We start from the raw sequence: 27077 nt of genomic DNA, 5'->3' as shown, positions 1-27077 counted from the left end.
TGTAGAGACCACTCAGATAAGGACTCAGCGTGTCCCAAGGGCTTTCCCGGTGCTGAGTGTTCTCCCAGGCACCGTAGAGAATGCAGAAGAGACGTAAGAAATGCTCCTGCCCTCTGAGAATCCACGATCGGGCATAACAACGCCCTGAGAGGTCTTCAAGCTCCAGAGCAGTCCTCGCCTTCCTCCCGGCCCCTCCGAGTGGACAGGCTGCTGGGAGGTCTCCATCTCCCCCAGCCCTGCACAGTCCTCTCCTTCCTGTATGCACACACACACACACACACACACACACACACACACACAGGGACACACACACAGGCCTTCTCATCCTAACAACCCTTTAATAAGCACGACTCTGACCCCTGTGACTTTCTTTTTGCTGGAAGTAGCTCTCCCCTATAAGCTGTTCTTTAAAACCTCTTAGCCTTTCTGCGTGTGCTTGGTGTGGTGCATGAAAAGTCGATTCTTTGTGTTGCTCCCATCTAGGGGGACGGTCAGGAGGTTTAGACCTCTGCCATGTCCAGTCGGGAGTGGGGAGGGCTCCCAGGGGCCGGGTGGGGGGCTGGAGGGAGCGCCAGCTTGTGTATTCCTCGCAGTTTCTCTGGTCCCCTCGTGAGGGCTGGCCTTGGCCCTTGCAGCCAGGAGACCCAGAACAGGCTGAGCGGATCTCGACGGAGCTCCCCGCTAGCGGGGCCTGCTCTGTCACCAGCAAAAGCCAAAGAGGGCCATCTCCACCCCTGAGAGGCGGCAGGGCTGGGCTGGGCTGGGCTGGGGCGAGGGCAGGCTGGTGAGGCGGGGAGAAGCATGGCCGCCCCAGACCCCTTCTGGCTGACCCTCCCTTGCATTGCTTCCCCCGGCAGGTGCCCATTCTGCATTTATTCCACCAACCGCCCCGCCGCCATGGAGTGCCACCTCAAGACCCACTACAAGATGGAGTACAAGTGCCGGATCTGCCAGACGGTGAAGGCCAACCAGCTGGAGCTGGAGACGCACACCCGGGAGCATCGCCTGGGCAACCACTACAAGTGCGACCAGTGCGGCTACCTGTCCAAGACCGCCAACAAGCTCATCGAGCACGTGCGCGTCCACACCGGGGAGCGGCCCTTCCACTGTGACCAGTGCAGCTACAGCTGCAAGCGCAAGGACAATCTCAACCTGCACAAGAAGCTGAAGCACGCCCCACGCCAGACCTTCAGCTGCGAAGAGTGCCTCTTCAAGACCACACACCCTTTCGTCTTCAGCCGCCACGTCAAGAAGCACCAGAGCGGGGACTGTCCCGAGGAGGACAAGAAGGGCCTGAGTCCCGCGCCCAAGGAACCGGCCAGCCCCGGGGCCCCGCTCCTGGTCGTGGGGAGCTCCCGGAACCTCCTGTCTCCCCTGTCGGTCATGTCGGCCTCGCAGGCCCTGCAGACCGTGGCCCTGACCGCCGCCCACGGCAGCAGCTCAGAGCCCAACCTGGCACTCAAGGCTCTGGCCTTCAACGGCTCCCCTCTGCGCTTTGACAAGTACCGGAACTCGGATTTTGCCCATCTCATTCCCTTGACCATGTTGTACCCCAAGAACCACTTGGATCTCACATTCCACCCTCCCCGACCTCAGACTGCGCCCCCCAGCATCCCCTCCCCCAAACACTCCTTCCTCGCCTATCTGGGACTAAGAGAAAGAGCAGAGACTGTCTGAGGGCAGCTGCGCTCTGTACCAAAAACAAAGAGACAGAGACAGGAAAACAAAACAAAAAACCCACAAAACTTAAACACAACCCCAGCAGGTGTATGTTGCTGCAAAACCTACAGACCCCAGGGGTCTGAACCACGTGTACTGTATATCTTTAGTAAGGAATAGAGAATTGGCTGTGTGTGTATACCTATCGCATTACCTACAAGCTGCTTTACCCAACCTTCAGAGAGGTGACCCGCCGCATACTTCTACCTTCAGAGGCATGCCTCCCCAGCCACCCGCCCCCACTCCGGCCCTTCCGTACTTCTCTCCGAAAGGAATTCTGTCTCGTTAAGCCCTCAAGAGAGTGTCCTTAATAGCAATCAGCACTTGTAAGCTTATCTACCGGTGCATTGGGTTTTCTGTTGGGTGAATGGGGTGTGTGGGCGTTTGTGGATTCCAAAAGCAAGCCGTGTGTCCCGTGTGCCCTGACATTTCTATTGCACATTCTTTGTACTGGCTTCTTTAACTGGGGATGAACGTTCTCCTCCCTCCTGGGTTGTTCATCCACTGCAGTCTCTCCCTGAGTTCCTTCATCACCCTTCTCTCCTTCTCTCTTTCCAGCTACAGAGCGGTAGGGCCTGGTGCTTAGCGGATGAAGGGATGGCAGGCATCTGCAGTGCTGCTGGACGTTTCCCACAGAGCGCTGGACTCCTTGAGCTCAGATCTCTGGTTATGAAGATGCGAGAAATCCAGCGCCTGGTCTGCAAGAAATATCTGGCAGCACTGCAGCTGGCATCGCAGAACTTAAGTGTCGTCGTCGTGTGGGCCCATGCAAAGACAGTGTGCATGGAGCTCACACAGTGCATCCTTTTTTTAAGGGCAGATTAAATATATATATATATATATATATGATGTATTAATTCAGTGGTTACCATTTGTTTGCAGAAAAAAAAAATTTGTATGAATGGAAAACTTTATGGTTGAGAAATCCAGCCAAGGAGATTAAAAGGGGTTTGGATAAATTCTGGGTATAAATGCTCAGACTAAAAAAAAAAAAAAAAAAAAAAAAAAAGAAGCGGCAGTTTTGCACAGTGCTTTTGGCCTTGCACTAGTTTTTGTTTCTTATGGGGGAAAAAAAGATAAAAGGAAGAAAATGTACCTTCTTTTTTTTTTTTTTTTATGGAACCAGTAGACTGTAGGTTTGAAAATTTAGCCACAACCTCTTTGAATATAACGACACAACAAAAAGGTGCTGTTGAGTCCTTGAGTTCAGTTATGCCCCGGAGAAGTTTCCATTGTGTCTGCAGATCCTCTGGCTGTAGCAGTGTCCTCCGTGTGATTATAACTCTGTATCCCATTTTGTTAACGCCTGGTAGATGTAACCTGCTAGGAGACTAACTTTATACTTATTTAAAGCTCTTATTTTGTGGTCATTAAAATGGCAATTTATGTGCAGCACTTTATTGCAGCAGGAAGCAGGTGTGGATCGGTTTCACAGCCCTTTGCTCATCTTAAAAAATAATGGATGACTTAAAAAGAAAAAAAAAATGGAAAAAATCTTTGGCTGAATATGTTCATTGCTTGGATTTTTAAGACAACAGAATTTCCAGTCTAAAATAGGCTAAAAAAGCGGGAAGAAATGTGCTTTGTATAGTAATGGGAATTTGGAATATAAAAGTTTATGTATTATTTATCTATGGAAGAGCTGGTGTACAGGAGGAACGCTTTCTCACTGTGTTGCTGTTTTCCCAACGTGTGTTATCCTAAAGTTGGGATTTTTTTTTTTTCCATCTGTTTCACCAGGGGAAAATAAATGCATCCCTGATTTTCTTCCTCTAGTCAGTTGCTTCACTGAAAACCCCTTGGAAGTTAGTACAGTTCTCCAGGAAGCCAGAAGACTGTACGTCTGTCCACACCACGGTCTCCCCTTCACCCCTCTTCACCAACCCTCCTGCCCCCAGCCCCAGCAGGTGCACTACCCTTCCTTCTGCCAGTCACCCAACCCTGGATGGAGAGCCTGCTCTGTGCCCTGGCAAACCTGTTTACACTACGGAGATGTCCACGGGGGCAGGGAGGCCCAACCAGCTAGGGCAGGAAGCTCCCAAACCCTCAGTCATTCTCCAGCAGAGACCTTTGCCCTTGGCCTTGTTTGAAATGTTGTTCAACTCGCCATGTCAATGTCTCAGTAAAAGACACTACAGACAGTCACGGACAATATACTCCAAGAATATGGGGCTCATGGGGGGGGTTCGTTTTTTTAAAGTCATGTCTTTATCCCCATATAATGGAGAGTGTGCCACTTGGCTAATAACGTGTTTTCAAAACTACAAGTTCAGTGATGACAGCAAAGAGGGCCATGGTGATGTCACGGAGGCTGGCAGAAAGGTGACCCGCGCTTAAGCACCGGCAGGTTCAAAACCTGAGAGGGTGGCCCTGGCCATCAGCACTCCGAGTTGTACAGCTCGCTGCTTGTGCAGTAAGAGGTCCTAGGGTGGAAACTTTCAAGATGGAGAAGGGTGACGGAAGGGGACATTTACTGCTCAAATGCCATGCATTTCACTGCTTGCCACTGAACTTGTATTTGAATGACTTAGTAATGCTTAATATAATTGGGCAACTTTTTTAGCACTTTGGAAAGAGGCATCAATCTTTCTGGTAAATTATAAAAAAAAAAAGTTTTCTGAGTGAGAAAAGGTGTGTTTGGAGTTTGTTTGACTTTTTATATTATTGTTATTAATAAAGAAAAAAATCTACAGCATTTTTCAGACTCCACCTAGATAATATGTACCCCTGAATTTGGTTTGCAGTTTGATACTCAGGGAAGGATGTATTCCGTAGATATCCTTTCCGTGTAAAACACTAACATCTTTGAGAAATTCACGTACCAACTAACTTCAATTCTGTTTTCACTATGCATTCTTCCATGAAAGCAAGCTTATTTTTCCATATAGCATCGCAGTTAGGGTTCTCAGCACTTTCTTCTATCTTTTTTTTTTTTTTAACTCCTCATATTATGTTCGGATGATCATACTGTCAAGGTTTGTGTACATTACTGAAAATTTGTATTGTATAAAGCTTTTTGCATTACAAGGCTGTACAGGGTCATTTTGACAGTAACTGGTATATTCCTTTGCATCTTATGTTGCATTGCCAATTTCTAGTGTATCCAGTTTGAAAGTATAATATACTCTAATTAAAAAAAAAAAGGTTGGCTATACTCTGGTTTCTTTTGCTTTCTTGGTTACCACCCTTGACTACTTGTGAAGTCTCAGGGGGTTTTTTTGTCTTCTTTTGTTCTGTTTTTGTTGTTGTTCTGTTTTTTTATTTTTATTTTTTTTATTTTTCCGTATGTTTGCATCAGGTTTTGGAAATGCCCACTCCTATTTATAGCTATTACGAAATGCAATTTTTGAACAGCTGTGGTTATTAATGCAAACTGTTACTGTGTAAGTCATTAATGTCTATTAAGGGCGGGAGCATATCCATCATTCAGGACAGTGGCAGCCAGCTCCTTCCTGAAATTATTTAGTGACATTTAAAAGTGTTCAGCAACCATACCCTCTCCCTACTTAGCATTATTTTATTGACCCCGTAGCCAAAGGGAGGAGGGGAAAAAAAGACAGATGAATAATTCCATTTATCTTAAGTGGAGCAAGTAGGAGATTTTAATGAAGGGGAAATGCTAAGTTCTGCAAGCTAAATAATAATCTATCCGAATTGCAAGTAATAATAGTTCACCACTCAAGGGAAGATACCAGACAAACTGAGACAAAAAAGAAATTTCAAAAGTGGTGGGGGAGGAGAGGAGGAGATGAAAAGCACACTGATAAGTTTAAAAAAAGTTCTTTTTTAATCCATTTTAAAGCTCTATCCATTTGAGACCTTCCCCATGAGTCTGTGGTGATTGATAAAAATATATAAAGCAGCAGATGAGAATGTTTGGCCTGGTTCGCAACTTGCATGCTTATAAATATAATGTCCTTTACTTATTTCAAGAGATTGTGAACCACTTCACTCTAACATTTAAAGTGATCAAATTTACTTTTTAAAAAATGAGATAATGTAGGAGAAGCCAGTTTGCAAATGACCAGTCACTAATCAGACACTATTTTCTCCATTTTTGCATTCAATAACTATGTTTTAGAGATTGAAATGTTTTCTTCTTATTGGGTTCAAGCAATGATTTTGTTTTGGGGTGGTTGGCACTTGTTGGAAATATTAAAATGAGTCAGACTTGTTTGATTTTTGCTGTGACTACAGGCTTGAGTGGCTTCTCATTTTGAACATACACTTTTTTTTTCCTTAACAATTCATAGCTATATCACACGGTCCCTCTGGTTAGGATAACCAACGATTTATCTGTTTGGACATCATTTCCCCTGAAATGGGCTTCCAGTGACTCTGAGAAACAATCAGAAAACAGAGTCACTCATGAGAGAGGGGACCTTTCGTTTCTTCATTTGTGGCCCTGCCATCTTTCAGTCAGTCACCTGGCCTTTGAATTCTGATCCAAGATCTTAGACACCCTTTGTACTGTCAGGCTACATAAATATATTCTAGGTCAAGACTCAAGGGCATGTTTACAAAGTGTCTATGGCTGATCGTTCATTTGGTGACCACCAACAAACTGTATCTGACCGTTTGACAGCCATATTTTTGTCACAGGGGAATAAGGAGAAAAGATCTGGTGAGCAGTTTTACCTCCTTGCCCAGGTCAGAAGCCTCATGTTGCAGCTCCGCCAAGGCCATGGGGAGCCTGGTGGACAATGTGAATGGTGTGCAGGGGAAGGTGTGTCTCATTAGTCGCTGGAACACAGAAACCAGGTCCTCCCAGTGCTTTTCAGGCCGTGGGGGAAAGGAGAACCCCAAGAAGCTGTGCATGTAAGAAGGCGAGGAGGGAAGAAAGGGGACAGTCACTGAAGCCACCGAAGGGGTTTCATGCCTCCAGGAGGCAGAGCGTGTAAAACTGAAGTCCTGCCCAGACGCTGCTTCGAACTGGTGAGCAAAATCACGAGATACAGGGGGTCGCCTGAGTAGGCTCGGGCCACGTCCTAAGGAGCCGTCAATCACACATGCAGGCTACTCCAGTCAACATCCTCTTACATCATCCCTCACGTACAAGAGTCCCACACAGAATGGGATTTATTTGGTGAATAATTCCAGTTCATCAAACAGGCAAGTGAATGCCCAGAAAGCAGGCCCTGGAGTAAGTGAAGTGTGATAACTTCTGGGGATTGAGGGACCTCAACCTTCCCCTGTTCCCAAGTCTGGATGGTCTGAGGTTCTTCATTATGAGGTAGTACATCTCCCATTCATAATTCTTTCTTTAGAGTTGAATCTGCAAAACAGGAAAATACAAATGCTGCTCACATTGGTAGAAACTGCAAAAAGGAGGAAGAAAACAATTGCTCAGTCCCCTTTTTTGAAAAGATTCCTTTTCAAAACAGTTAAGGTAAGTGTCATTAGTTAGGGTTTCCAGTACAGTAGTAGACTTGGAGCAGAGAATCTACTTTGATTCACACTTCAAAACTGACTCCCCCTACATGTGGTTGTCCACCCTGTTTATTGTGAGTATCTGATTACACAGAATGTTTTCCAACCATGAGGGACATTACCGTGGAGATGAAGCATAGCTCAGAAGCAAATGAGGGGTTGATTATGGTGTACCTTTAAGCACCATGTAAAGAGAGAGGTTGAACTAACTGATCTCCAAGACCTATCCCTACCCTAGCAGTTACCTATAATAAACCACATTACTATGGCTTTATAAATAAGAAAAAGTTCACTTTTGAAGAAGTCATTGCAAGGCAAAAGTTCTCATAAGATAATTAGAACAAAAATGGCACCTCCACGTTCTCAAGCCACCACCAGCTCAGGGGAGAGAAAAAAGGAGACTAAAAATATTTTTCTGCCCACTTCAGAGTTTGGGAGGTCTAAAATTTTCTTCTCATTAAAACTAAGTCACCATGCTGGGATTGCCTGAGTCATCTTGAGGGCGGCTTAAACATATTTTACCAACCTGTGGGTATTTCATCTAATTTAATGAGTTGGGAGCCAGCCAGATGGGAATGGAGACATGGTGCCCTGCCACTTCATCTAACTCTACCCCCTCCTCTTTCCGCCCCCCACTTCTTCCAGCCTCCTCCACATGACAGGTACGATTGTGACCACCAAGTTCTCTGGGCAGCCACCTTTAAGTGCCATCTCCTGTAGAAGAGTAAATGGTCTGATATAATCATTTTAGTTTTGGCGTCATGAAATAATACAGTAAATATTCTTATTCTGTCGCTTGCTTAAAAAGAAAGACTCACCCCAAGAATTCAGAGTACATTAGGAAAGTTTGTTCCTAGGTACTTCCACTGAATGGAAAATTATCTAGTTATCTTTGTCTGTGTACATACTTGTCTCGGTCTAATCTATCCTCCCTAGGTCTATCTACCTACCTCTTTATCTATCGCTACTACCTATCTGTCATTGATGATCTATTTTTAGCCATCTGTTTCCTGACTCCCTACCTCCCCACCCCCACAAAAAAAAAAAAAAAAAAAAAAGCCCTGAGCACAGAGATTATGTGCAATCATTTATTTTCGGAAGCAATTCTAAGAACAAAAGTGGGATATTAGAAAAGTGAAACAGGTAAGAAAGGAAAAACAATTCCAGGGTGCATTAGTGAACTACTCATTGCTATGGGCAATTGGATGCAGTCCCTCTGAGGGTCCTCATAAGGAGTTATGTAGATGTATCTCAGAATTGGCAGCCCAAGGTCTCAGTAACTCCAGAGGGCGTTCATGTTCTTGCACTTCCAGGTTTGCTTGACAAATGGCTGGGGAGGTCCCAGAGGTAACCAAGAAACCACCTGGGAGAACTGGCTATGGGACAAAAAGCCCAGGTGAGGACTGCCATTACACCTGACCACAGCTGGTTGCTACAGCAGAGACTGCAAGGTGAGTTAGCCAGGTGGGGACCAAGAGCGTCCGAGGCAGTTGCTCTGTTTGTCAGGAAGGTTCCTGTTACTCCTCCCTCTAGGCCAGTGTGGGCCACCCACCCAATCCTTGATTAACCCAAAGCTCCTTTCCCATCCTCCCACTCCTGAGAGGGACTGGAGGAGTTGGCAGGATCAAGGACATTGTGGGACTGTAACACTAGGGAATGACGGAGCTGGCTCATGAGAAGCAGTTGAAGGCTCAGGTATCCATTCGGCAGGGTCTCTTTACAGTCTGCTCTTGCTTGGGGTTTTCCTTTCGTTTTTCGTTGGTTTTGGTCTTGTTGTTTTGGCTTTGGTTTTGGTTTGCTTTCTTCTGGGGTTTGTGTTCTGAGGTCTTTAATGGGATGGAGCTCTTCTAGGGCTCCTTTAGAAAAAGCACTCAACAGGGAAGTGGGCTGCCTCCTGCCTCAGGCAGCAGCCTTGACCTTGGAGGGCCCACACAGGGCCAAGGGGGAGAGGTCACCCCCCGCCCCAGGCACTGGGACCAACCTCCAGCCCAAGGATATGTGAGGTGGCTCTTACGGTCTCCACTGACTATGAAGGGGAGCCCAACATAGGGTTTGGGAGCTAGGAATTAAAAGGTAACATTTGTCTGTGCAGAGAACTCCCTCAAAAGTCTGGGCTGAATAGGAAGTGTCTTGTCTGCCCTCGTGCTAAACAGATAATTGAAAGTTTAGAAATTTAAGCTATCTCTATTGTTTTGTTTGTATCAGGGATTGAACCTGGGGGTGCTTAACCACTGAGCCACATCCCTAGCCCTTTTGTTATTGTTGTTCTATTTTGAAACAGAGTCTTGCTAAATTGCTGAGGCACTGGGATTACAGATGTGCACCACCACACCTGGCTATTCCTTCCACTTTAAACACATAAAACTAGTAGTTCTTTTACTAACCAAATATTGGAATAAGTGCGGACTGATGGATGTCACAAAACGCATAGAACAGACACTTGAGCCAGGCATATTGGCACATGCCTATAATCCCAGCATCTTGGGAGGCTGAGGTAGGAGGATTGCAAGTTCAAAGCCAGCCTCAGCAACTGAGCAAGTCTCTCAGCAACTTAGTCAGGCCCTGTCTCAAAATAAAAGATAAAAAGGAATGTGGCTCAGTTGTTAAGTGTCCCTGGGTTCAATCTTTGCTACCAAATTAATAAAAAATAAAACAAAAACAAAAAAAAGAACATACACATGAACACCTACACATAGATACATGGACACAAACGTAAGTGTGTATGTATGTGCATCCTGAAGGAAGGCCTTTGGTTTTATTATTCTAGGATTCATAGTGAAAGACAACATTTTTCATTTTTCCCTTGTGCTGCTGAAAATAAAAACAGGCTGATGAAAGAGTCTAACATATAAAAGCATAATTAAGGGTCAAAGAAATCTCATTAATCAGAGTACCCCCAGGCCCATCCTTCCTGCAACTAAATAAATGGGCATGGCCACAGGGCATCACCACACTATCAGTCATGGCCCATCTCTTTATGGCATTGGACAACAGACGTAGTAGCCCGATAGCTAAATACACTGGAGTCTTGGTGACACAAAGAGGCCATGTATCTTTTTAAATGAGCAGAATAATAATTTCCTGCTGGTGAGGGACTTTACAATTTGACTTGTCTGCCTATAGATTGGAGGCTAAATATGTGCATGCAGGATTCTGTGCCACAGGATTCTGTGCTTAGACATGACGTTACCCATAATCCATTGCCTCCCTCATCATTATTCTCATGCCCATTCTTCACAATCCAAAGTTTCCATCCCAACCGAACATACTCTAAAACAAGTCCAAGAACACTTAACCAAACACTTCTCTTCCCCGAGACACCCCACTTGCTCTAACCTGGACCAGCGTCTCCCTCTCCTTTTCATTTATTATTCATGAGCAACAAATGTGTGGCAAGTCATGTGCTGAGAAATGGAGACAGGGAAGATGGAGTTCCTGGCTTTAAGGAACTACCAGTCAACCAAAAAAATGCATATTTGAGTAAACACATTGTAACAGAAGGACAAACACATGAACTGCTGTGGAATCATTGAATAGATGACTACAAGTTCTAACGGGTGCTTGCAAAACACAGTCTAAAGAGTAAGTTGGGTTTTGTAAGCAGGGAAAATGGGGAGAGCATTCCAGATTGAGAGAACAGCTTGAGCAAAGGCAAGAAGGTGAGAAACTGCTCAGTGGATTTCCATGGTGCTGGAAGATGCAATGAAACCAGCTTCCACTCCCTTGTCAGGGAGACTGAACTCGCCTATTTCTCCTGAATCTTCTCTAATCAGTAAGAGCTAACAAAAAGTGTTAAGGACAATGACATCACTGGATCTGTTTTAGGAAGATCATTCTGGCAGCAGTAAGAAAGGAAGATTGAAAAGAAAAAAAAAAAAAGCAGAGAAATTAGGACTGTTCATAATGTCCTAAACTGAGGTCATCACTTTCTCCCTCAGATCAACCCCTTAACACATATTCCTTTGCTCCAAAGGGGGCACATCCATCCTCCACATTACCCCAGATACAAAACTAGGTGTCATCTTTGTCCTCTTCTGTCCCTCCTCTTTCTTCCCACCTCTAGTTAAACAGGGAGCCCATCACAGAGTCCTGTCCATTCTCTCTGCCAAATGTTTTATGACTATCCTGCCTTTTCAGTTCTTAACATCCTAGAGAAGGTCTTTAGCATCCTCACCAGACGTATCAATGGTTTCCTGCCTGAACAGGACAGTCTTGTGCAGAGAAGACTGAAAACAAAAATTCATCCCAGGGCTTAGAAGAAAGGTCATGATCAGACTTTAAGATGTGAAGAGGACATTTGAAGACAGTGGAGAGGTGGTGGCACCATGGTATCAGCTGTAAGGACCACAAAAAAGGAACCAAAGGCAGAACCTTGGGAGATGCCGACTTTAGAGAAGGAGGAGCGACAACGCTGGAGAAAGAGAAGCAGCTATCAGGGAAGTCATGGACCAGAACACACTGTCAGAAGCCAGGGAGAGAGAGCCTCTGCTGGGAAATTGCACCAAAGCATGAGTGGGGTGAGGTCGAATCTCACAGCCTTTGCCAATGTGACAGGCCTTGGTGATGACCTCTGAGGACATCACTTCAGTGACAGGTTGGGAATGAAAACCAAATGCCACTAGGTTAAAGAATGGTTGGAGCAGCACAAGGTGTGCATGCCTGGAACCCTAGCCCCAAGAGGCTGAGGTTGGAAAATTGCAAGTTCAAAACCAACCTCAGCAACTTAGTGAGGCTCTAAGAAACTCAGCAAGACCCTGTCTCTAAATAAAATTGAAAACGGGCTGGGGATATGATTCAGGGATCCAGTGCCTGATACAGAGAGAGAGAGAGAGAGAGAGAGAGAGAGAGAGAGAGAGAGAGAGAATGGCTGGTGATGAGGAGGAAAAATCTACCCTTGTATGAAGATTCATGCTTACCTAGCTCTTGCCAAAAGATGCCAAATCTTCCTTTCCCTTCTAACTTTCTCCCGTTCCCTATTTCACATTCCTTCAAAAGGAGAAAAGTAAATTGATGGCAGTCTAATCTCCAGCCACATTCCACAGCAGGTTTCCATCAGTGTCTCTGGTATAAACCTATCCTTTGCGGTTTCAGGCAGTCCATTGGTACACCATCCTGACTATTGCTGTCTCCAAGCACCAGCTTCTGTCAGTCAAAGACATCTCGGGAAACAGGGGTGTGTGGGTGAAATTTTAGTACCATTCCTCCTAAATACAAGAGTACAGGTGTGCACACGCCTGTAATCCCAGCAGCTCGGGAGGCGGAGGCTGAGGCAGGAGGATTGTGAGTTCAAAACCAGCTTCAGCAACTTAGTGAGGCTCTAAGAAACTCAGCAAGACTCTATCTCTAAATAAAATAGAAAAAAGGGCTAGGGATGTGGCCCAGTGGTTAAGCACCCCTGGGTTCAATTGCCAGTACTAAAAAAAAAGTACAGGGAAGTAAACAAAACAAAACCAAAAAAGTCAAGGAATGGAAAGTCCCCTGCCCCTCATCTTTCTGCTGTGATCAGAATTATAAAGTAAGGATTCCGGTCTAGAAAAAACAAAGGTTTAGAAGAGAATATGATAGTCTTCCAAAGAGCCCAGACTCGCCACCAGTCCCAGAGTATTAGAGTTAGGAGGGAGGGAAACCTAAAAGCTTAAAAGAGGTTAGAGTCCACATCCCGTGCCACCCTGTCTTTTTCTGAAGCACTGCAAACCCAACCTTCGTGGTGACAATGGATCTCAAATCTGTCTAGGTTGCTCATCACTTCAGCTGGGGATAGAAGCTCAGTGCCTGTTCCCAGACCTGTTGCCACCTCACCAACAGGAAAAAGAGAAGCCTTATCAGATAGGATGGGAAGAAAGATACTGGTTTGTATGAGCTACAAATGAGAAAGCAAGAAAGAGTCTGTTTTTCATTAAATATCATGAGAGAATTATTAATTCATGCCAGAAACACAAATGTAAACATTATCATATTGAAAGCATTTATTCTGAAGGAGACCATCTGGCGGAGCCTCGCAGACCACACTTTGAGAAGCAGAGCGTGTGTGTCACTGTGGCGGGCTCTTCCATGAACGCAGCAAATCCCGAAGAAGTGAAAATTCAAGGGTTTTGAGGGGAGTGCTTTACAGGAATGACATCTGCTAGATATTTGTCACATGCTCCTTAGAGGTGGCCTGCTTTTACAAATGCTGTTTTGTAAAAATTTCAATTTTCAGAGCAAGGGGTGAATATTATTTCAGAATTCCTCTCTTTTAAAAATGGATTCTTTCCTTGGGCACGTAAGTCCAGAAGGGTATTGGTGTACAAACTGTGAATTGTTTAACATAAAGGATGGAGAGAGCGTGAAAGGGAATGTAGGAAATCTGATATGTGAGCAGCTACAATTAATTACAGATTAACCCCAAACGAGGATTAGAGTTCGCCAAGAAATCACAAAGTAAACGCAAGATTCTTTTTTTGTAAAATGAAGTTTCAAAAATCTCACACTGTCACACTTAGAGATAATTGTAATTTGGAAAACATTTCCCTGTCTCAAGATGGAGAGAGCACCAGTTGTGTAGGAAGTGGAGGAAACTTGGCATTCCTGAAGAATGAAAAGAAGAAATGCTGGTGACCACCTGAAGTGATGGCCTGGCTCCCCTGAGGATCCGGCTGAACAGTTTTTCCACCTGGCTGCCATTTCCATTGTCAGTGGACCCTGAACTTGATTTTGTTTGCAGCTCTGCCTTTATTTACCTAGAGATGCTACTGATGCGTCAGTCCTATGTTGTGTCTGCCCCAAATCTCCCTTCTCTGTTACACATCACCTCCAAGGCATGGACATAGAGAATCTAGGGAACAAATTCCTCAGTCCAGCATAGTAAGCTTCCGGAGAGGGGCATAGAGTTTGATCTCAATAGCCTTCCAAGCCCTCTTGATTTCATTCCCATCTTGGTCCCACCCAAGACCATCAGACACCTGTCCACCCAAGTTCAGTCACTACGCATGGAGTCATGTGAAAAGGGCCACATTAAATTCAAACCCTATTAGTAGAATACACTGCATCCTACTTCCCCAGGCAGGGGCTACACACACCTGAGGCTCCAGTGCAAACAGCAGTGTCTGACACGTAGGAGCTTAGTATTGGTCAAGGGTGTTTGGGCTGCAGCCATTCAGTTCTTAATTACCTGTTAGTCAGGAGAGTGAGTAATTCAGATTACACAGGCTGCATATGTTTACTGTCTCATCACATCAAATCCTTTAATGTGTGTGTTACAAATGGAAGACAAAACACAATCTCCTAGGAGAATATGGACCCTCAATGATTATTCCCATATTCCTCACACTTGGAGAAGTTTGACAACTATTTTTAGTACTTGTCAAAAAGGTGATAAAATAAAAAGCCAATTCAAAAGCTAAATTTCAGTCAAAGTGAAAAGAAGCTAAACTGGATTTTGTTTGCATCGTCTGCCTTTTTTTCTGTGTTTGTGTTTGAGCCTTTCTCAAATCCTGTCCCCAGAGGCCACTCACCACCCTCAAAGGGAAAACCTAGAGATTCTAGAATACTAAACTTCTGGGGAGGGGAGCAGGATTTCATGTGCCAGATCCCAAGCTGAGTCCTGGCCTGCCCAGAGCTTAGCCACTGTACAGTCTTTTCAGTTCAAATTTATCATTGATTTATGGCAATTCATCTGGTAAATTAGATTACTGAATGAATGAACAAACTATTTGTCAATGTTTCTTATAACTCTTAGCCATCTAAGAGAATATTTACGTAGGTAGGTGGTGACAGATGAATAAGATAGAAGAGTTCCAGAAACTGTGGGACATCAGAGCACCTGATTCCATTTCTTTATTACATTAAAAAAAAAAAAAAAAAAGGTGTATCCTGGATAAGTTGTGTGTGGGTAGGGGAGATAACAGAAGAGAGAAAAATAATTGCTAAACCATTAATAATAAGAATTATTTATATAATTCACATTATTTATATAGGCAGTCTTAGGGTTCAGTCTTGGCATTAAATCACAGAAACAATAATGCCACAAAAACAAATATGTATTGAAAAGCAATTGAAATCTTATTCACCAAAGAGGGGAATACATTTCTAATGTACTTCCAGAGATCTTAAAAATCTTCACTAGATACTTTTTTCTTACCAAACTAGCAAGAATCCCTCCAAGCCCACTCTTCTCCCTTTCTCTATAACACACTGAGATATTTTCCCTGCACTCAAGCACACAGTCCCTCCCATCTCTTCCTAAGCCCTTTATTATACAGATCAATTTTAACCTTTCTGGTTTCTTCTTTCCACCCAACATCTGAACTAACGAAAGACCTGAGCCCTCAGTTTGAAAGAGCCTATCAGTTCCCAGGGGAATAAACTTGAAAAATAAATTCAATATGTAGCAATGTCAAAATAAAATCCAGAACATCAAGATGAAAAAGATAATTCTACAAAGTACAATAAAATTCAGAGAGATTCCCTACAAAGTAGTGAGAATCAGATCAACAGGAGACTGCTCATCTACCACAGCAGGTTCAAGAAAACAATGAAACAATAGCTTAGAAATGCTCAAATTTCAAACTTGGGGTTCTAAAACAAGGCCAACTAACACTCAGAGAGATCAAAATAATTCCTCACACAAGCCCTCAGGAAAATTTATTACACACTCTGTGGAGAAGGGAGAAAGAACAAAAGAAAATCTACCAGAGGATGTACTCCAGTAAGAAGAAAAATGAACCCAAAAGGTAACCACCAGCTCTAAGCAGTAAAGGAGAAGGTGTTCGTCTGTGGTTTATTTTTTTGTAATAAGAAAGTAAATTTTCCCAAAGGTTGGGAAGAGAGGAAAGCACAATTTAATTTTCTACTTCTACTTCTTTCTATTTTACCTTTGCATAACATGTCATCACAGTTTACAAAATGCTGACGAGATGGGTTATTAGCCAGAACGACAGGACCTACAAGATATGTTTTAAGAGGGAACCATATTCCAATACGACTTGGAAATGCAATTCCTTAGTCTCAGCACTTGCTCCTGCCTGACTGCCTTCCACAGTCATGATGATGCCGATGCTAGGAGAGGGTGGATATGGAATTGAGAAGACTGTCTTTTCTGCTCTCCCTTCCACCTTGAACCAGTGTGTGGATTGATGGGCGAAGAGGTGAAAGGAGGTAAGAACAGCATTTCAGACCAGCTGATGCACTTGAAAGAGACTCAGGAGCTGCCAGCATATGGGGTTTGTGGACGAGAGGACTTTGCCACCAGGAGGGCCATGACTCTGCTCAGGAGGTCATCTGATGAAATATTCCAGGCTCCACAAAGGTTTCCGTTGAGAAACTCATGGTGCTGTTGCCTATGTCATATGCCATGAATTTAAGGCCTGGAATCTCTCACTTGAGCTTTTTTACGCCATCCCTGGTGTGTGCCAGAAAAAGAGCCGTTGCCAAAAAGCAGACATTTTCCTATCTCTAAAAATAAAGTGCTGGCCATGCTTCATGCCCCCGTGCCAAGACCTAACCCTTCCCAGGATAAACAATAGGTGGATAAGCCAATCAGAGGCAAATATGGCGTCCTGAAGTGGGTCTGGGGAAGCCTGCGATGCCCAGGCCAGGGTATGTGCAACTGTGAAACCAGGAAGCCAGAGGAGTCTCTTCCTCCCTCCCTCCCTCCCTCCTCAACAGCTGATGGAGCACAGCTGCTTCCCCCAGCCCAGGGCCAGGTGTGGCTGGGAGGGGAAAGCCTCAGGACCCTAGAGACCTTGACCCCAATGAGGTCACAGAGACCCCCACCCAGAGTCCACTGCTCTTGTCCTGCCCCCACAGCCCTGGGGTGTGCAGTGACAGACAAGAAGACTTGGGAGACACTGTGCAGAGAAAGCTCCCTGAAAGGAAAGCGTTCCACAAGCATCTCTCTGCATTCATCACTCAGGGCCGAGCGCATCACCTGTCAAAATCCTTCACGCCCTCACCTGCTAAACACACGGGCAACAAAACCATCTTCATGTAAGAATGCTCTAATAAGCCCACATTCCCATTCTAATTGCCTCCTGATTGTCAAGTGCTTCCACAGCATGCGTTCAAGCCCCTGTGCCTTGTCATTAGGGTTCAAATCTCCCCTGGACCATACACTTGGCTTTTTGCTGGTCTGGGGACTTAAGAGGGGGTTAGGAGAGGAGAGAGCCTAAATATAGCAAATATTTGCCGGCATAATCACTCCATAAACATGCTTCAGTGGAACAGAGTGTAGGGCCGACCCAGATGACGGATGTCACTCACCCAAGTGTCACATCATAAATAAACCTGAATGAGCCCATTCTCCCTCAGAACCAGAGTGACGCCTGTCCACGCTATAAATATGTATGAAGTCATGGTCCCTAAAAGACTGTGTTTTTCCAGGTAAGTAGACTTTAATGAAAAAGTTAAGCAGAAACTATTATGGAATAGTCACCATGGGTTTTCATTGGGTATTCCATGGAAAGGAAAGGAAAAAAAGAAGGTAAGGAAAAACAAGTCCCCATTCCAGGAGGTTGCTGCACGAGACCTCATTTATGCCAGTCAAGTTCATTCTCCATCCAAAAGTGACAGCCTTCTCTGGGATGGTGGACACCAGAAGGAGGACCAGCAGTCCCGTTAGTGCCACCCCGTCCTGTGTAATGAAGGGAGCACAGACAGATCCTTGTCACCAGAGCAACTCAGATCCCTCCCACCACTCCTGCTAGGAGAGACGGTCTCCTTAGTGCGTTCGCCTGTCTCTTAGAAACAGAAAAAACCGTACACCTCACTCCATTACTATGCTTATTTGAAAAAAATTCTCAGAACATGAGAATGTGTGCCTGAGTGTCTCTCTGGTGTTTATGCAGAAGTCCCCTGCTCCTGCTCTTAGGTGCTCCTCCTGATTGCATTAGGAATGGCACCCAGAAGCCCCACAAAACCCCACCAGCCTCTGACACGCCCTTTCTCTGCTTCATGCTGCACAAAGCAAACACCCCTGGGCCCCCAGAATGAGGGAGCACTCCTCCACTCCCCTCCTCCCCGGCACCAGGAACTCCCAAGCCATTGTCTCCAATACAATACGTGCTAATTTTCATGTCACTTTGCAGCTTACATGTTATTCATCTCCCAAATGCACCGAAGCCCTTGCCCAAGTCCATCAAGACTCCTTCTTTCCCAGGGATGGCCTTTTGCCTGGCTCTTCCCCTAGGGTGGCCCCTGCTCCGTCAGACTGATTTGGCCTCATGGGGAAAAGTTGATGATCTTTTGGCTCCAGCCTCCAGGAAGCCTTGTTCCACACAGAACAAGAGTCTCTGGTTTTGTGAAGTGAGTCAGAGGCTGCCTTGACCATCCTATCTGGGGAGACCAGGGCTGCCATGTATGGTCTGTGCTCTTTGCCACCCACCTCTCCATGTCAGTCCCAGTTCTTTGCCAGGGCAGCCTGAGTCATAAAACTCAGCACATTCCTTAGGCGTTGGATAGTCTTTCCTTGTTATTACTTTGCCTTTGTTTTATGTAGCACCCGGTTTCATTTTAAAAACCCAAATAAAATCACACGGTTGAGGTGGGGAGGGGAGCGGTTAGGAGAACAGGAAGGAAAGCAAAGGAAATATAAGAAGGGAGTGAAACCTAGGTTAGGAAGAGGGGAGAAAGGGCTAGAACGCCCCAAACAGGCAAAACAAAGCAGGACAGAGGGAACCGCAGATGGCAGGCAGGAGACAGGAAGTGAAGAGGTGCCACAAATGCAGTCAACTTGACCCAAATCCTTTTTGCTGTATTTGAGAGAACACCTGATGAAAGAGTCTCCTCCCTACCCATTTCCCAAACTAGGCTGCAGTACTCAAAGAGTTAGTATTTTACACAAGCCATGCAACCTTCTCTATGCTCTTCCACTTTCTGAGTCTCCTTCATAAACTGGAAGATTTATCTTTGATAAATTCAAAGGAACTTTCCAGAGATAGCACTCTATGATTCCATAAACCCGTGAGTTTGCAGCCTTTTGCTTGGACTCCAAACCCGAGTCCACGTGAGAGAAAATATTTTCGCACAAGGTAACATTTGTTTTTCCTATGGGGCTAGAGGAAAGGGGCGGAGGCATGGGAGGAGGTACAGACACAGCCATACCAACTTCTGGTCACATGGAATTTCTGTGGTCAGGTTATTTCTGCAAATTCATCTGTAAAGCCGTTAACCCTGATTTTTAGAATTAAAACAATTCTAACAAGCTAAGTGCTTCACACAATGAAAAACAAATGAATGGTAACCATTACCATGGAGAACTGCATTTCCGTGGAGTCCTGAGGCACAGTAATTACCACCTCAGATCAGAATCCTTAGGTACTACACTTGGAACTTAAGCAGAGAAGCCTTCCCTCGCTCTGCCTGAGATTCTCGAACCAGACTGGCCTGCGTGAAAATCCTGGAGGTTCCTGAGTGGCTCCAGGGCCGCATTTTCAATGCAGGGTTTTGGCGAGCTTAATGGAAACCATATGAAAAGTTCCCGGGAATCAGACCAGATGGCTCCTAGGGAGTGTATTTAGCCCAACCTGGGGCTAAAGGACAAAAATAATCACTAGGAGGGGGTTAGGGGTGGTGATGAGACTTTTAATTATCTTTTCTATTCAACAGAAATTATAAATTGCACGACAAATCTTGGGAAATGGGAGTGAATGGGAGCAGGCGGCGGGGGAGGGCCGTGGAGGAAGAAGGGGAAGGCGGAGGTGGCTGCTTTCATAAACCAGACCCTGCTCGGCCTCCCCTCCAGACCGCAGCTGCTGGGGCCTCTAGCTGCCCCAGACGGCGGCGGGGGGCTCCTTCCCGCGCCCGGGGGTCTCAGCACCGCCTCCGCCGCGCCTGGTCCCTCCCTCCCGCCAGCGCGCTCCGCACAGGCGGGGAAAGACCCCGGAGCCCGGGAGAAACCCGGGGGCCGCGTGCAGACCGTCCGAGGGAGGAGGATGACCTGCGCGAAGAGGGGGCGGGCCAGGATGCAAGAGGAGGCGGATCCAGCAAGGAGGCGGCTCTGGGCGGAGAGGCGGAGTAACCGTGGAGGGAGGAGGAGGATCTGGGAGGAGGGAGGAGGCTCGAGGGCCGAGCAGGCGATTGGAGCAGTGGGATGCGAGGAGGAGGATCCTTCCGGGAGGAGGAGGACCGTGACCGGACAGGGCAGCGGGGCAGCTGGATGCTGGAGGAGGACCCTGCAGGGAGGAGGAGGATCGTGGGCGGGGCGGGGGAGCGGGTGTGGCTGCAGCGGGAGGCGGATCGTGGGCGGAGGCGGTGGGATGCGGGAGGAAGAGGATCCTGCAGGGAGGAGCAGGACCCTGGGGAGCCAGGACGCACCCGGGAGAGGAAGGGCGGGAGGACCGCGGCGGGCGGGGCTGCGGGCCTGGGGCTCCCGAGAGAGCCGGGCGTGAAAGGCCGCGACAGCCGTGTCCCCGCGGCAGGGTCGCCCCTTCCCGATCCCCAGGCGGAGTCCATTTGCCTCCTGGTGGCGTCGGGCCCGAGGAAGCCCCGGCGGTGGCAGGCCCCCGCTCCACCAGGCCGTGACGCTGAACACCAACTGCCTTTCTCCTGGCCCCGCGCCCCTCCCGGGCTCCCGGAGGCAGGGGACCGGCTCTGACACAGGAGCGCCCAACGGCCAGGGCCGCAACACCATTTGTGTGGTTGTTCTAGAGGAATTTTGGTTCCAAGAACTTATTATAAAGGAAAATTTAACACATTGATAATGATAACTTTTGTCCCCCTCCAATTAAAACACACAGGACAACAGCAACGAGGGATGGAGGCAGTGGAAGTCCAGGGAAGTGTCTGAGCAAGCCCACCTGCCAAGGTCGAGATACTGCAGGGCCCCTCGTACCTCAGAGTTGTCGATCACCCAAACTCCAGGCCTCCAGCTTTGTGGCTTCGTCTTCCAAGTCAGTTAAATAACGACAGCAGCCTTCCCTGACCATAACCACGGTATTGATCACTTTCTGAGTCTTCGGAGGATCCACCAACCTTACTTTCAGAATCACATTGTTTGAGAAGCTGGAGAAAAATGGCCTTATTGTCAACACTTGCTCATCTGCAAAGGTCACTTTTCCCGCAGAATTGGAAATTAAATTGCTTCTTTCAAGCCAGACATCATTCATGAACAGGAGTTGGGTTTCCCCCTCTGCATTTTCTTTCATCATTTTTGACCTTCTCATTTCATGTTTGTGCCTCTAATCAGGAAGGCCAGATCAATAAGCAGGAAAAAAGAAAAGGCAAGAACATTTGGAATCCCTACCAACCCCTTCTCTACTGCTCCATAATCATCCTTTGCTGTACACCCTAACCACCCTCCCACCCCGTTTCGCTACCACTTCTTTAGTTCCAACATTCTTGGGTGTGAATTCTCTGCTTTCCAGTTTTGCATCATGAACCTCTTCAAGTTAGGATCCAGAAATATGAATACTTTAGAGGATGGTTACCCAAAACGCTAGGCACCAAGCAAATACTTTCAAAAGTTAAGAGTATTGCTAATGATGGTTGGGATTTTCATTCAACCCCTCCTTGATGCTAATCCAGGAATATGTACAGTTTTACATCCCATGTTTGTTCCCCCTACCCTAAAATATTAGCACCTACTTAAAATACTGATTTTTCCTGTCTCCTAAATAAAAAACCAGAATTCTAGGTCCCAGGTTTCCCTTAAATAAGCTCCCATATTAAGACTGTGTGTGTGTGTGTGTGTGTGTGTGTGTGTGTGTGTGTCCTTTTAGCCTGTTATTGCATCACCAAAACAAGAACAGGGAACAGGGTGTAATGTCACTCAGTTGTCATGAATGGTCAAGTTAAAAGAGGAGATTGCAAGTATGGGGAATTTACTTTAGGAAGAGGTCAGGGAAGCCTCTTACAGAGGGAGACAACTAACTGTTCACCAGAACTGCTGGGGACACTGATTGGCAATGGGATTACTTGGCATTGGTACAACTCCATGTAGCAAGAGGTTTTATTTATTTAACAGTAGTTAATGATTCTCCCAAGCAAATCCCAGGAGGCCATCTAGCAGTAAATATACTTTCAGGAAATCATCTACCCTTCCTAGAAGTAGGCATCAGTTCCACAGTAAGGGGTGGTCCCTGAGCATCCATACAGTGTGACTTTTCAAGGATTTTCCAGCTTCAAATGCCCCCAAATAACTTCCCCCATAGCACGTACAACCCTGCCTTTTGATGCTTAAAATGCTCCCTGGGAAAGGTATTATCAGGTCCTAAAGCAGAAAGTTCCTTTTTCTAGAAGCCTACCATTAAAATAAACTGGTTGTCTGGGAACTAAGGTGGGCCATCCAACCCTGTCCCTTCAGCCAAATTTATCAGATTTCCTCACTGGTGCCCAGAGACCAGAGTTTTCAAAGTGGTGTATGTGTGTGTGTGTGTGTGTGTGTGTGTGTGTGTATGTGTGTGTGTATGCTGATTCTTGTGATAATGTTAGATGGTACTTGGATAAATTTTTTATTTTCATGACCAGATTTTTTTTCCCCTAGTACACATAATTAGTACACCAGACTCATGGTATTGCAAACATAATTAAGATGAGTCTCAGGGTTTTTAAAAAATCAATTTAAAGAGAAATCTTAACAAAATCATAGGATAGCAAAAATAGTAACTTTTGTAATAAATGAAGTCAGTAGGGTATGTGCAGAAACCAGTTTTTATTGTTTCTTTCAGCTTATTCCCTAGGATTCTCGGCCAGGACCTTAAGACAGAAAAGGAATTTTACTGTAACACTCTTAAAAATTCCTGAGTTTTGACAAAGTGTGAACAGGAAACTCAGGGCCCCTGATCTGGAGGGCCCCATTACAGCAGGGACAACAGATACTGGGTGGCAAGAAAGGCACCTGAGGAGGGTTGGGCCCAGGTCACTGGGCACCCATGGTAGTTCCCCAGCAGAGGACAATCTGAGAACTTACTGCTTTTATCCCAAGAAGCAGAATACAACAGTTCCCTTATATACAACAGTTCCCTTATATACAACAGTTCCCTTATATACAACAGTTCCCTTATATTGCTGATGAGAATTTGGTCAGTACAATGGAAATTCCAATCCTTGTAGGCCTCTTTAAGCCTTATTTCCTAAACAACTGGAAAGATCTATGAAAGAAACCCTTTAGGAAAACTGCCTACTTATCAGAATAACTCACTTCTCCCCTGGTTACACATCAGAGGATTTGCATTCACACTAGCTTCGGGCACACATGCCACCATACCCACTGGCACATGGAGACCCCCAGAAGCCCACCCAGAGATCCACTACTGAAGGACAAGGAGAAAAGAATCTTACGTTCTTTGAGAAGTTCTTCCTTCCACGGTTGTAAAGCTTTGGTGTCTCAAAGGCAATTTTTTTCGGTCTCACATCTAGGGTAAAGAGACATTCAATGGGTCAGAGCTGGTGGTGAGCAGAGTGGCCACGGGAAGAATAAATGAAATCTATATCCCAAAATGATTTCCTCTCAGTAGTCCCACCCACACACACTCGCACCCACTCCTCTGCCCCCATCTCCCCAGGTCTAGGCTTCCCCCAACCCCCGGCTGCATGACAGATGTCTGTGTTGGCTTCTCCCTCCTGTCCTTTCTTCATTCTGTCTTCCGTGTTGTTAAGGGACGTACAGTGGCGCAACAGGATGAGTGACAGCAGGGAGGAAGGAAGTCAACAGGCAAAGGCCTCAAAGGGCCTTAGACTCTGGGAGGCATGAAAATATCAGATGAAGATCTTGATTAAAATCAAGACAAAAGATACAAAATACTAGATTAGAATGGGACTTACTTAAATTTCTGTGACTTAGAGGTGCCTGAGGAAGATCACCATAACCCCAAATCTGGTGTGCCTGTAAAAAGCAAAGTTAGGAATACACAGGACAACTTTCCCAATGCTAGAAACCTGATGAAATTCCTTCTTCAGTGCTGTTCCTCACCTGCTCCATTCAAAAGGCACTCTGATACTGCTGCTCAAAGCCACCATAATAACAGATGATAACAGTAAAATGGCAAGACAAAAACTGAGGGAAATATTTTACAAAATAGGCTAGGCAAAAGACTTTGCTCCCAACATGTAAATGGTTTATACAAATCACTAAGGGGAAAGCTAAACACCCTAACAGAAAAATGGACAAAAGAAAGGCATCTGTCTTCATTTTTCACAGATTCCATATTTATGAATGCACCTACTTGCTAAAATTTATGTGTAACCCCACAGTTAATACTCAGCACTTTTGCAGTCATCTGTGGACAGATGTAGCGGAGTGGCCAAAAAATTGAAGTCACCTGACATGCACCTTCCCAGCTGAGGTCAAGTAAGGTGAGCAAGGAAGGTCTCCTCGTTGGAGCCGCCATGCTGAAATCCAGTGTATTCTCCCCAGTCCATCTACAGCCATATTGTCTGCACTTCTTAAAAATATTTTTTGGTGATTTGGCTGTTTTCAAGGAGACTATGACATGCTCACAGAGAAAAGACGTGTGTTAATTAAGCTTTATTACAGTGTTTTGGCCACAAGTTCAATAATAAATTAACAACATGTCTTAAGTAAAGTGTCTTTAAACTGAAACACACACAAACACAAAGCTATGTGCTAAATCAGTTGACAAAAATATTGAGACTGGAGGTTCATGTTGACCTAACCTTCTAGTGCCCTGGGAGCAGTGATTCAGTATTTGTTAATTCAGTGTTTGTGACAACTTTATAAAACACAACTACTGTAAATAATGAAATAGCTAAATAGAAGAAGCTCAACCTAACTAAAAATCGAATAAAATGAAATTAAAAGAAATGGGAATATCTTCATTTATCAAATTGGAAAACATTATTTCTAAAGCAGGGGTTTAAATATAGGAAAATTCACTATTGGGGGCATGATGCTCATTCACTGGGAGTCAAGTTACTAATATAAAAAATAACCTTATTTTCTGACCCAAGAATTCCACTTATGGGAATATATCTCAAAGAGATTCATTTACACTTGCAAAAATACATTTTCAAATTTTAGTCATCATAACTTTGTAAGAATTTTACATTTGAAAAACCTGAATGCCTGGCGATATGGGATACTTTTAAATTGGGATGTATCCAGTCAATGGAATTTTCTGCATGTATTATATACAATGACAAATAATTCTGTTTATTAACACTGAAAGATGTCCAGGAAAATATTGAGTGATACAAACAGATCACAGAGGACAATGTCTAGTATGATCTCATTGATATGCTGTGTGTCTTTATGTATACATAACTATGGAGACACTAGAAAGGAAGTTCATTGCAATATAAATTGTGATTATTCCTTGCAGGGGGAAGGATTTCAGATGATTTTCCCTTTTGTTTCTATTTCTAATCTCTGTGTTATTTGAAAGCTTACAAGCAAAGCAAAGCTGCTTTGGTCTGAATTGCCACTATCCTGCATGTGGTTAATGCTCAGTGTGGAAGGGGGGGAAAGTTGGTGACTGATTTCTTCATGGCCACTGTGTTAGTGAGCTTTTTTTTTTTTTTTTTTTTTGTTAGTGAGCTTTTGTGTTGCTGTGACCAAAATACCCAACCAGAGCAACTAAGAGGAGGAAAAGTTTATTCAGGCTCATAGTACCAGAGATTCAGTTCATGGTGAGCAGAGTCCTTTGCTATGGACCCAAGGTGAGGCAGAACATCATGGTGGAAGGGCCCAGCAGAGGGAAGCTGCTCAACTCATGGTGGTCAATGGATTGATTAGGTTACAACTCTCATGATCCAATCATTTTGCCTCTGAATATTACTGTATTAACACTGGAGATTTTGGGAGACACCTCATATCCAAACCATAATGGTAACTTTCTATACCCATTGTCTCATAGAAAGCTATACCCATAATAAGCACTCAGAAATAAACTTTAGAAATAAGTATTTGATGGAGTATCCCCTTTTAACACTCAACCCCTTTTAGTTTGCTTTTTATGAATGATATCCATTGTGAAATCACTTAAGTTGTCCACATGAAAAGATCAGTGAGAAATATTGGGCTTACCACTCTGTGCTTGATGTTAAGCGAATTTTTCAAGGGCTCAGTTATATTAGGGAATCGTCCTGCATGCAAATGAAGAGGGAAAATTTTAAACCCAGTGTTAAAATATCATTTTTTACACTCCCAATTAAGTGTAATGACAACAATGTACACACATTATTTGTTTTCCTTTAGCATTTAACAGAAAAGTAATTCTGTCAGGCAAGACAAAATCATGACCGAAACTTACATTTGTCTTCAGTCTTCTGAACTTGGAAGGTGCAAACATTTTTATGCCTAAAACATTGTTCTGTGATATTCAGTTTGTATTCTTAAAATCAAAAGGAACTAAAATGGTGCTGAACTTTTTCCTAAGATCTTGAGCAGCTAAGGTGCATTTTTTTTTAAACCAACCTTACTGAGGTATATCTTACACACCTTAAAATTGACCCACTTTAAGTATACAGCCCAATGATTTTCAGTGAATTTACCAAGTCATGCAACCATCACCATAATCCAATTTTAGAGCATTTTCATCATCGCAATTGGATCTCTCATGCCTGTTTACGGTTAATCCCCTTCCCTAAACCAGTTCCAGAAAGCCACAAATCTACTTTTCGTCTCTGTAGATTTGACTTTATTGGTCATTTCATATAAATGGAATTCTACACTATGTGGCCTTTCATGTCCAGCTTCTTTTACTTAGCATAATATTTTTTATGATCAGCTATTTTGTGACTGTTCTAATATTCTTTTCTTTTTTATTACTGAATAATATTGTATTTAGGAATAAACAGATTTGTTAGTCAGTCAGTAGCTGATGAACATTTGTTTTTTTTTCAATTTTGACTTCTTTGGATAATGCTGTGGTCACCATTCACAAGCAAGTCTTTCTTTTTCTTTTCTTATTCTGTTTGTGTGTGTGTGTGTGTGTTGCTAGGGATGAAACTCAGGGCCTAACACATGCAAAGCTACATCCCAACCCTTGTGCCAG

At 44.7% G+C, this 27077-nt stretch overlaps 2 protein-coding genes across 8 annotated transcripts in view; one reads left to right on the top strand and one right to left on the bottom strand.

Annotated features, from left to right (window-relative positions):
• The window catches only part of Znf827 (zinc finger protein 827), a 161880-nt gene extending 157017 nt beyond the window's left edge, over nucleotides 1-4863 (top strand). For 2 of the 5 annotated variants that reach the window (XM_047566789.1, XM_047566788.1), the window contains one exon: nucleotides 858-4863. In XM_047566789.1, coding sequence (XP_047422745.1) covers nucleotides 858-1677 — 820 coding nt within the window. In that variant the 3' untranslated portion in view covers nucleotides 1678-4863. The remainder of the gene's footprint in view (nucleotides 1-857) is intronic. The other 3 variants (XM_047566792.1, XM_047566791.1, XM_047566793.1) reach the window with 3 other exon arrangements.
• Nucleotides 4864-5391: 528 nt separating this feature from the next.
• The window catches only part of C10H4orf51 (chromosome 10 C4orf51 homolog), a 43186-nt gene continuing 21500 nt past the window's right edge, over nucleotides 5392-27077 (bottom strand). Inside the window, exons 3-7 of one of the 3 annotated variants that reach the window (XR_007110528.1) lie at nucleotides 26108-26166; nucleotides 23887-23947; nucleotides 23404-23477; nucleotides 20957-21126; nucleotides 5392-6994 (exon numbers count right to left, since the gene is read on the bottom strand). Coding sequence is in view for 1 of the 3 variants with exons in the window: in XM_047566837.1 (XP_047422793.1) it covers nucleotides 21016-21126; nucleotides 23404-23477; nucleotides 23887-23947; nucleotides 26108-26166 (305 nt within the window). In the remaining 2 variants the exon portion in view is untranslated. Of the gene's footprint in view, nucleotides 6995-19754; nucleotides 20298-20686; nucleotides 21127-23403; nucleotides 23478-23886; nucleotides 23948-26107; nucleotides 26167-27077 lie in introns of those variants that run through there. The other 2 variants (XR_007110529.1, XM_047566837.1) reach the window with 2 other exon arrangements.

The sequence above is a fragment of the Sciurus carolinensis genome, chromosome 10, assembly GCF_902686445.1.
Source record: "Sciurus carolinensis chromosome 10, mSciCar1.2, whole genome shotgun sequence".
NCBI classification, from domain to species: Eukaryota; Metazoa; Chordata; class Mammalia; order Rodentia; family Sciuridae; genus Sciurus; species Sciurus carolinensis.
The sequence above is the reverse complement of the archived record's forward strand: the minus strand, read 5'-3'. Positions and strand labels throughout refer to the sequence as shown.